General features: G+C 36.1%; 1 protein-coding gene across 1 annotated transcript; it reads right to left on the bottom strand.

The window, feature by feature from the left end:
- Positions 1-627: 627 nt before the first annotated feature.
- LOC105036750 (amino acid transporter AVT1C) lies at positions 628-10,832 on the bottom strand. Its single transcript, XM_073256303.1, is given in 13 exon segments — positions 628-926; positions 1,988-2,050; positions 2,126-2,169; positions 2,455-2,596; positions 3,294-3,317; positions 3,959-4,094; positions 4,219-4,438; positions 5,184-5,364; positions 6,013-6,036; positions 6,145-6,359; positions 8,616-8,902; positions 10,631-10,753; positions 10,755-10,832. Coding segments are annotated over 13 exon segments (1,629 nt in total). The 5' UTR covers positions 10,829-10,832; the 3' UTR covers positions 628-830.
- Positions 10,833-11,931: the final 1,099 nt, after the last annotated feature.

Below are 11,931 nucleotides of genomic sequence, written 5' to 3' on the forward strand. Positions count from 1 at the left end.
TAGAAAATGTTATAGGACATGCCTAGACAATAACTAATACAGTTTAGATATGTCAGTCAGAAGAGTTGCATAAATTACCAATCCACAAGTTTGATAAGATGTAAAAAGGGCGAAAATTTTGGTTTTAGCTTATATAACCATTTTTAGTCCATTAATAATCTATGTGCTGATGCTAGTTTAATTCTTGTTAAATGCAAGTTGATATTGGATTTTCAATTATGTGGAAAATACCATGTCATTTATCTTAAATCAATTTTTATATGGAACATTCTTAAATATGCAACTTACATAATGCATTTTGTATCACCTTATTAGATCTTTCAGTGCCTCTAACAGACATTCTTTCTTCCATCCATGTGGGCTGAACATGGAAGATCAAAGAGTAATTTACCGAACTTTGGGAACATTTTACATAATAGTTCTCAATTGGGTGTTAAGCCTTTACAAATTTGTGATTTAATTTGGGCATAAGTAACATCAGGGAAAAAAGAAGCCTATAGTAATAGGCAGGTAAATTTCTAGTAAGAAATATCTAACAAATAAGTTACCAAATTTAATCTAATGAAGGATCTATAAGGATCCTTATAACATTAAAAATGAGTAAACACGGAAGGAATGCAAGTATTGCCAAGGAATTCCACTTGTCTCTAAACCACTCATAATTAGAAGCAAAAAGACTTCATGCAAAAGATCTTGCTGAAGTAAAATTCAAAGGAACATTTAATGATCCCCTCACCTAATTTACAAGAAAAATTAAAGCAAAAATTAGGACAAAAAAGAGAGCAAAATTGAAGGCCTTTAGACATAATCTTCATATGGCAAACAAAAGATTAACTCAAATTTTGAATTATTTTGGATAGTGCTGAGTATGTGCCGAAGGTAGAGCAGACCACTCCTACTATGATAATCAATATACATAATGATACCTGTAACAAAAAAAAAAATAATCAAAAATTAGGAAGAGTTTGTAAGACATTGTAAATAAAAATTTTACATGTGTAAAGATCTCATGCATGCACTTCACAATAACATGAGTGATTCTCAAATGGGTGAATATGCCGGCAAAACTTTGTGTGTTGTTCCATTGAGAATGTTTGAAATGCTTTTCTAGCTAGGCCAATACTTTTTGTTTTTGGCTAACACCAATCTCCAAATTGCTATTCTCGAAATCAGGTCTCGCATGGAGCTGCATGATCCTTGATGACTTAGCACATCAATCTGACAGATTTTCCCATTCGCATGCACTTATGGTATTTGGTAGTGTGGTGATAAATAAGGAGGTTATGTAGATGGAGGGTCAAAAATAACCATATGATGATATTGATTCTTTATGAAAAACTAATTTTTTACTCATCATCTCCATAAAATATGTACCCAAACCTGAGCTATGTTTCGCTCAAATTGATAAATTATATCAATCTGTGATATAAATAAATACCTCTGTTTCACTTATCTCAACATTCCAGTGAATTTATTATTCACATGGTATGAATACTAGACAGAGTCTTGCTTTGGATTAAAATGACTAATATAAGTGAATCAGCCTAAGGGAAAAAAAAGATCTCATCTGAAAGAGCATGTTTGTTTTGTACCAAAAAAAAAGATGTTTATTAAAAGAGTGTATTTTATGCCAAGACTCATGGAAACTACTAAAGAGTTGCCTTTTTTAGCACTCCTGCAAATAAAACCAAAAGTTCAGTCACAGATTTACATCTGCATACAGTGACCAGAAAAACAAAATAAATTCATGAAGAAGTTGCATCTAATCAAATACTGCAATGGTATCATTGCATATTTGAAGCAACAAAATTATATAGATCAAAACTAAGTGTAGAGTAGCCAGGTTTTTTGACTGAACATAGATAATTTCAGTTAATTAATACAGGGCAAAATTCTAATCCGTCAAATTAATTGGACAGATATCAAACAAAATGATTCCATTAGCATAAATGCTAGAGATTATTTTGAAATCTTTACAGTGTTTTACCTGAGTCCAAGTCACTTGACCCCTGAGAATGCTCAAAAAGCAGGCACAAGGAAGAACCAAAGTCTGCAACAACGTATTATTAGCAGCTACAATATTGATATACCTGTTATAAAAAGTCAGTGGAAAGTAGGAACTTACTACAAGCATGGTGAGCAAGGAACCAATTAGAGACATCATCAGACCTGACAATGCAATCGAGATACGACACCAAAATAAGTGCTTAGTGCATTACCATGTACAGTTGCTAAAGTAGGATTACTAATGTGAAGACGCACCTTTTAATAGTTGATAAATTTCAAAAAAATCAAATTCTTTAAAAGGCCATAAAACTGAAGAACCAATGGATTAAATTACAAGTGGTGTTTAATCTTGAATCAGAGTGCACAATGTCTAGGGGTATGGAATACATAATACAAAGATCAAATCACCAACGTAAACAAGGAAAAGTAGGGACGATGTAAACTTACCAAAGAATGGTACTGAAAGTGCCACGAACAAGGTAGAGAGCACCAAAGCTGTTCTAATGATGATTGCATATGTGTGTGACTTCAGATGGTTTGCTGGTATCAACTCTTCCAAACTCAATGCCAGGGGAGTCAGGGTCAATGCATATGTGCTAATTGGTTAAGGCAACATAACTTGTGTTGTGATTTTGTTTTTTGAGATAGCAATATAATTACTATATGATATATTTAATTCTTTGTCATAAAAAATGAAGCATGTCCTACCACTCCATGGTCAGAGAATTGAAACTTACTGAATATTTTTGCCACTCAATATATACTGTTCAACTTTAATATCTGCAAGAAATTTCTTCGACAAGACCGTTAGTCATGATGTTTAAGGTTTTCCACACTAATAAAATCTTACTGACAGGATGATACAAGTAGAGGATCGCCAACCACAAATATTATGAATCTTATCATTATGTTTGTTCTTAGCTAAGATCATGATCAAACATAAAAGAAGAGAAATGCTTCGGGGACCCTGTTTTATGCACTCAAAGGGTTTCCTACCATGTGGCATAAGAGGATTGGTATAGATTCCTGGAATTAGCACAATAGGTGGGGGTAGTTGGATGTGAATTTGAATTGGGCCCAAGGAACCGTTTTCATGTGCAAGTACAAGGTGCCCCATAGCGCATCTGGTAGAAGCATTGTAATTTATTGAGAAATCCACTGAGTTAATTCTCAGGGGTCATTGGAAAAATATAAAAACTTTGGCTCATTCAAGACTGGAATGTAAAACAGCAAGTTCCTTTGGCAAACTTGCCCTCAAAAAGGAAGATAGAACAATCAGATAAAGGATATTTGGACACCGGATTGACCACCTGCAACAGAAACAGTATCAGTACAGGCAAGTCTTCAATTATAAATAGCATCTCAAAAATGAAGAATTAAAGATCGATAAATTGTCGGCTTTTTTTATCAAGCATCTTATCCAAGGATTGAGATAGTGCCATTAAGATATTTGATACAATTAGAAGTTATTAAATAACCAGTTTTTTTTTTTTTTGAGAAAGGAAATTCCTATAACCAATCAGGTAAGTGTAAAGTAAATCATCCAATCCATGAATCTCTTTGATGCAGTATAAATTGTACCAAACAGTTATTTTATGACTCATTGATTGGTGATTACAAGCCAGCAAGCAAGAATTCTAGAAGATGATAGAGATCTCCACTAGAAAAATGGAAGTTAACACCCATAAAATTTATCCTCATGAACCAAATACGTGCTAAGATCCAAAACATGATATTTTCCATGCAAAGTGCAAGAGTAAGATCAGTGTCTATTATTTCTCAAAGTCTTCTCTATGTCAGTTACATAAAAACCTGCCTCTGTTGACCTTTGTAGTGGGACAAACTAATGGAACTATGACTTTTACACCTAGAATCTATTGATGTTGTGAAGCATCAAGATTTAAAAGAAAAAAAAAAAGCTGGAGTCATGCAATGGTATTATCATTATTACCGTGGCCCACACTGCCAACTTTGAAGCCGCAAGATTATGGGGCATGTTGAGTGTGAACTGAGATAGTGTAGACTCTCCAAACATGAGGTAGCCCATCACAGCAACTCCAGCAAACATCGTGGTGCAAATTGCAAAACTGCAATGTATTAAATGGAATATGTTTTTAGTTAGAGGTGGCAGTATATTCAAGATAAAATAATTACTGATGTTCGTGCTATCCATGTATAAAGCTTAAAGTAAGATGATTGAAAGCTACTTACCTAGTGAAGAGAACTGATGGATACTGGCTACGTTCCTTTAAAGAGGAGTATATGTTTGGGAAAACTGCATGGCCTGAGTAGCAAAACCCATATATCCCAATGGAAATTGGAATCCCTGAGAGATTTAGTGAAGTTCCCCCACTTTGAAAGCCAACTTCATCAACTAAACCAACCCAAAACAAACTAAAAACCACCAGTACAGAGGCAACAACTCCTCCAGCTGCAAAATATGTAAACGATCGTCATGAGATTAGATCAGATTGCATCTTTCATCTTGAATAAAAACCAATTTATATGGACCTGATGACAGATGCTAGTTGCTTAAACTGAAGTCTCAACGTGCCATCTCTATGCTTAATGAATATATAAAGGCAGCTGACATGGGAAAAGCTCTTGCATGATTCACTTAAAAAAATGTTCTAATAATTATCGTTGAAGTTTCCAAAGTTCATTTTCTCCTCTAAAGAAATAAAATGGCCTCTGATTTTTAAACTAAAAACTAACCCCATAAAATGCTCAATGCATATTATATAAATCAAATCAATCTTTAGATAATTTCTTAGTTTACAATACTAAAAGTCAGATTTACTGACTAATAGGTATTATATATGTAGATTGTTCTTGCACAAACTTAGCAAAACCACTCACAAGCTAGTCAACCACATCATGCCAAGTGCTACTTCAAAGCACCAAGGTCTACTTTCTTTAATTGAAAAAAAAAAAGAGAAAAGTCAAACTTACAAAAATAACGGACCATTAATTCAAGCAATCTACAGAAAGTTTATTACTTCTAAAATGTTGACATTTGTCCAGATTACACAATTGCTTTCCAATAGTTTATTTTTTATATTTCACAAATGAAGCAATCAATCAATAAATTTCCAAAATAAGCTTTGTCGTGTTTGATTCTGAGCAAGTGGCATGTATACCATAACAGAAAAATATAAAAATTTATGCAGTTTGACCTGAGATGTAACTGAGAAGGCTTAGATCTCGAAGCCAAGTGGTAGGCAGGACTATAAGAGTTGCGACGATGGCAAAGAGTATGTGACAATTTAGATGCAGGCCACCAATATCTAAGTGTGCATTTGGAAACAAAGTAGATAGATTATCACTCTCCAGTATAATGTACTCAACACAGCCAGCCTGCAAAACCAAGGGTCAGAAGAAATTAAACTTCACCTCTGTATAATTCAAAATATAATTATAAGCCTGCTGGATTAATTTGCAGTCCTTAATTTATTTCATTTACAGTAAGTAAATCCAATCAAATATATGATGGAGAGACAGGCTATGTGAACATAGAACAAGAAGAGAATGCAAAAAAAGAACCCAATTTCATTAGCTTAAGCATACTCTGATCCCACTTTGTGACCGCTTTTAGTGTTTCTTTTTTTGAAGGAAGCTTATAATATTTCTGAGGATGTGTTGGATATCTATTGGTGTATAAGATGAAGCCCTCAAGTCATGTAAGGTTTGGCTATTGTTGAGCTGATGTGTTCGGACCACACCGATTGGTATCTGAGAAATCAGCACAGAATAATGGTCACTGTCTGTTATGGGATTGCTTGCTGCTTAATGTCTAGATCCATCAGTGGTCTGTGAAAACTCAGTTCACCATGGAAAAATTTCACCACCTCAAGTACTGAAGGCCAACATTGCTCATAACAGTCTTTTCCTGTCTCATAACCATGCATAAGGAAATAAGACATTCTCTTCTGTACACACACACACACACACACACAAACATTCGTGTGTGTAAAATTTAGCAAATGGCTGGAAGTTTGAACTTACATATAGTTCCAAGTAAAGGATTACCTGCAAAAAGTAACAATGCAGAAAAGACCAGGTGTTAGATCAATCAAAAAGTTTCAATAATGTGAGAAAAGAAAAGAAGAATAGAAATGTTATGAGGGAGGACTTTACAGAGATAGCAAACCGGCCTGTGGTGCCAAATGCGGCCTGGCCAATATCTGGGTACGTCTCCAGGCCTGGCTTACCATCAAGGCAGCAGCGCAGCAGGATACCGGTGTAAAATGCAAGCACTGAAAATATGAGCAGAATGGAAAGCCCTATCCAGCCTCCTTCCTTCACAGCATAAGGCGTCGAAAGGATCCCAACCCCACATAGAACATTCATGCCTAACCACACAGAGCAAAAACATCTCATACAGTAACAAGAACATCATATTCAGATCCTTTTTTCAGCAAGACTTTTGTAGGATCAAATCTTGAAAGTGATCATGCAACAACAATCCAAATGTGTTTGCTATTGAAATTAGATTATGATTAAATCAATAACTCAGTCACATATTTTACAGAAACTTTAAACTGAATATATACTGAATCAAATTATGAGCTTTATACAGAACAGTTGATAGTTCCTTGCACACAAAGGTGAATGGTCAGCAGTAACTTCATTCTAAGATACTCGGATTTTTCCAATATGGAGGTTATTGGGCTTAACCAGCAATTTAGCCAGCCTAGTCCAGGTGCGTATGTACTTAACCTTAAATGGGCTTGATCTTGACACAATGGTCACAACATGACAAGGTCGATGCAGGATTCGATGCAGGAAATGGACACAGAAACGTAAACCTAGTATATGACTCCTATGTCTGTCTTCTTACCAGCATTAATCCATATGGTGTCAATTTTAGATAGCACGCATTGATCATATGAAGTGCATATATTATCACTCAGTATATATGGAGGGAAAGATTTAGAAGCAACATAATATTCCAAATTTCAACAAATTGTAAAAGCGAGGTGCCGTCACGTATCTACATCTGAAAGTTTTATGTAGCAGCATGATGATGTCAGTCCAGTCATGTATAAATCATTACCATCATGATAACTTGGTCCAATGCCAACCAACCCTCACAAGATCTAGTTGAGATTAGCTTAGACACAAGCTGCTGCCAGCTAACAAGGCTGGCATGAGCTTGCCACTAAATACCACTCCAGCTAAAGCGCTGGAAACAATCAATGCCCATAGATTCTAGTATTCAATTCACACACACACGACAAGAACTCACACGAGACAAAAGATTGGCATCAGAAGAAGCGGAGGCTCGCCATCCCCATTTCTCTGCCAACCTACGAGACACATGCAGTGACACACAACCCATGTGCCACCTTGCCTTGCCAGCTTGTCCATGGCATATCCTTGGAATGGTCTTTTGGTTCCTTGCGCTGTCTTAGCAGAGAACTTGGACGTGTTATGATTATAGTTTATCATTATTGTTAGCGTTAGTAATTCTCTAATGTCTCAATTTGTACCCATTCTATCACCATCTCGTGAGTTTGGATTATTATTTTCATTTATGAGAAACCACCAGATCTACCAACTTTACCTCACGAGTTCAATGTTACTCACTTCTCCTGCCTTCCTGTCTAAAAGGGAGGGAAGGTTTTTCAAAGCTACGGCATGTACTACAGCTGCATAAAATATTCATAATTGTTAGAGATGCCCCCGACATAACACGGTCGAAGTAGTCCGTCTCTTTTGTCGACCATCCAAGGTCGTGATGTAATGTAAATTGCATTATACTTTGAAAGGTGCATCTACTTTAATTAATTTTTTTATTACATTAAAAATGTATAATCTTTTTAATTGAAAAAAATAATCGGGAAAGTTTCTGGCTCGACATCAAACTTCCAGGATGGCCTGGTAGATACCACTAATTGCTGTACAAGCAAGTAGCCAGGATTGGAATACGTTGGGACTTAGGATCATTGGTGGTGTGCGTTTTGCACCGTAGAGAGGGGTACAATTCTAGATGGTCGTTACGTCATCTGATCATGAAAACAGAAGACTATCAAATAGGGTACGATGTCCAGCACCCATAATGTATATGGATGGCTATCAAACAGGGTACGGTGTACAGCACTCATAATGTATATGGATGGCTATCAAATAGGGTACAGTGTACAGCACCGACAATGTATATGAAATGCATCAGCTGTCTTATATCATAGCTATCTGTCTCCATGGTTAGATCACGTGACAGACATTAAAAATTGTACTTCTCTGCAGTATAAAATGCTCATCGCAAAGGATTCATGCTCATCTGCTAGCTGCTGACCGAGGTTTTCGCCCCAAATCATTTATTAATCCCAGACTCCTGCTTAGGTTGAATGGGGTGGGTAAACGGATAAGATGGATTATGGCCTCCTCTAGCTCAAAAATTAAAAAAAAAAAAGAAAAGAAAAAAAGAAAAGAAAAGGAAAATAAGGATGCTTATTATGTCTGTATGATGGTTTAAGGTCTTTTATGGACCATCCATCTAGTAGATCATTAAATCATATGACAAATGTTGATTGTTAAAGCTAAAGGTATGAAGGATTATCGTTGCAATGGAGCTAATGATGAGAACGGCGATTAGAGCTACATACCATTGAGCACTGCTTGACCATAAGAGCACTGTTGCGAGACCGCCAACTCATGGGAGACCCTGTGAGGCTTATGATCATCCTGGATCCTTTTCGCAGGTGGCCTCCTTGTTGGGATTGGTGGAGGGAGTAGTGTATGAGAACTCTTCCTTCCTTCTTGTACGAGGGGTTTAGTTAGCGAGGTTGTAATTTCTGGGGTGCGTTTCGAAAGGAAGGAGGAAGTAATGAAAGAATTTGAAAATCCGTTAAGCGTAGGTGTGCCCAGGAAACTATACATATCAATGGATTGCCTGCGAAGAAAGAAAAAATTCCAGCATTAAATGATAATGTAGGATGGAAATGAGTAATTCGAATCCATTATATATATTTTGTCGATGTCGGGTAAATAAAATACGGATGTAAATAAGACCACACATGCTTTATATGTGATGACAACCAATTTCCACCAAACATTTTTGTTGATAAAAAGAAATCAACCAACATATTGTGGAGTTAAAAGCCCTCCCAGTGCCTTCATACAAGAGCTTCGCTTGATCATGGCCGGATGCTCCTTTATTAAGATCATTGCCTTCTCAATAACTTGCCTTCATCACTGCTCTGTCAAAACTTATTCCAAGCTCACATCTTTTCACGTTTTCCTGCTTATTTTCGTTCATTAGTTATACCATTCCATCATGCATCCTACTGATTTAGTATCAGATCTGACATTCTTTATAGATGCATCAATTATGTACTGAATCATATAATTTGTGGGGCTTATCTCACAGCCTCTTATGCATCTACGGAAGAAAAGATAGAGAAGATGTAAGTTTCAAGTTTCATAATTTTGTTGTCTCGAACTAATTTTACAAATAAATGAGGCCAACATGCCAATATAAATTGTGTATGGCATGGATAAAGTTCGTTGTGATTAAAACTGAATACAATTATTTAATCATCAAATAATTGCAATAAAAAAATTAATCATAGATTTAAAAGTAAATTGTCAGTAGACATTATATGTGTGCTAGTTTACCAATTAGATTTTTTATGGCATCTTCAACTAAAAGTGTAGGAGATGCCTGCAAGTTTATTTTTGTGAACTATAGAATCTACATTTTAGAACCTCCTAAATTTCTAGAGAAATTGAACAACCATAGATATAAAGCATGGAGTATATTCTTTTTCACTTGAATTTGATGAATGTCGCTTGTACATGGAGTGTGTTATACTCTCTCTTTTTCCTAATTTTAGAAGAAATACAGAGCTTTTCAGTTATGTTGCTGATACATCCTTTTAAATCTAAAATAATTATATATTAAAATCACCAGTCAAAACCATAAAAAAATCTAACAGAAGGAGAAATATGCAATAACCCATAGTTCCAGGTGTATGTATGTAGAAAGCTGAAGAAAAAAGAATGCGACGAATTTTTATTATTGAGTAGATTATTATGTGCTCAACGTGCTAGTGACATAGAAATACATTATGCCTGTATGTTTTCGTCTTCTTGAATATCAAACTTTTATATATTAAAATGAAAAAAAAAAAAAAAAAAAAAAGACAAAACTACCTTTGACCACAAAACTTCACAGAAACCTTAAGCTCCGGTATGAGTCAAATTCGTAGAATCTTTTGAAAAAGATTTGGATTTGATTTTGCCTTCACTCTAATATTTATCTGATCGCCGAATTATCTTTATGTTTTATAAAAATAAAAAAATTAAACCTAAGAGCTCGATATTGTATGAGATGACGTACTCAGTATGGTACAAAATGATGTACCAAATGTTGATACGGTACGATATACTCCTATCAGATCGTAAGGGGCATGCAGAATGATTGAGATAGACTTCTATAAAATGCCTACCAAACATCACCTATCCAACACGGCATCGAGGCCCGCGTTTGGAGCTACTCCCAGGACCAGGACCGGATCAAGATCCGACGACACAAATCGAAAACTCGTTCTCATCCTTTGGATCACAATCAGAGGGTGGACGTGGGTTATTCTAGGCTTGGGGAATTGGGATTCACTACCTGTAGCTCTGGGGCCATGTGGTGTTGTAGGAGCTGGGCCTACTGCTGTGCCGCGGGCTTGACAATTCTGAGTCATCGGATTCATCGTCATCCTCATCCCGCCGCTCCATCCTTCCTCCCTCCCTCCAAGTTGAAGGCCTCATCGTCTTCCTCCTCGCTGTGGATGAAGAAGTCCGGATCCGACACCGAGTTCTTCATTCCTCTCTTTCTACAACGGTAAAAATAGATTAATTTTTTCTGTGAAGAACCACCAAAAAAAGACGACAGAACAAGGAGAGACAAAAACGCACAAAAAGGAAAGCATAAATATAAATAAATAAATAAATTGTGAATCATTTAGAGAAAAAGAAAAAAAAAGCTCTGAGAACTAGGAGCTAAATTTTAAGAAGAAGATAGCGCAAAAGTAAAGAGAAAGCAACGCTTCCTTTAGTGCAGGAGGTTAGAAAGTACGGAGGAGAGGAGGAGATTCTAAAGGAAAAGAAGAAGGAAGGAAAAAAAAAAAAAAGGGAGAACCAACATTAGCCGTAAATTGGACTTACCAGCCAGCGAGCGGGAGGGAGGGAGTTTGGGTTAAAGGGTGGTTTATTTAACGAGGGTGGGAGTGTGACGTATTTATACAACTCTTTTGGCATCCATCAAAGGGATCCCTACAAATAAATAATAAAGAAAAGCAGGAATGTAGACTAACGGGAAGATTGGAGAGAGAAAAAACAATGGTGGAAGGGTGGTTCCCAAACAAAATACCATGTACGGGCAAAACAGAGCAAATTGGATCCATTGTCTAGGGACGGTGGACTGGTGTTGGAAGATCTCCTATTAAATCTATATCGTTTGGATTTTTAATTGATAGCTTTCTATATCTAAATATAAATAATATGCTAAGTTATCAAACAAGCAATATGCTATACAAGGAAATTTACTTTTAAATACGGTCTACTCCCAACATACCATGAATTGATACATTTTTTCACTGCCGAAAAGTCCAAATCTAGATGGCGTAAAAGTTACTGAAATAAATTTGTGAAAATAAATAACTACTTTAATTCACTAACTCTAATGCTAGAAAAATAATATTGCCTTGGAGATGGATTTTCTTTTTTTTGGGTAGAAACCTTGGAGATATATTGGAACATTGATCCCCTTCCTTGTTTATAGATGGACTCAAATGTTCAAAGCAATTGAGTTTTCTCACCTTATGTAAGTGTTGGCAGCGCTCTGGTGCTTCACAAAAACCCCATCTCCGTTTCAGAAGCGTGAGGCATAAACAACAGCAACAAACCTACCAGTGGAATTTGTGTTGG

This window comes from Elaeis guineensis, chromosome 4, assembly GCF_000442705.2.
Source record: "Elaeis guineensis isolate ETL-2024a chromosome 4, EG11, whole genome shotgun sequence".
NCBI lineage: Eukaryota > Viridiplantae > Streptophyta > Magnoliopsida > Arecales > Arecaceae > Elaeis > Elaeis guineensis.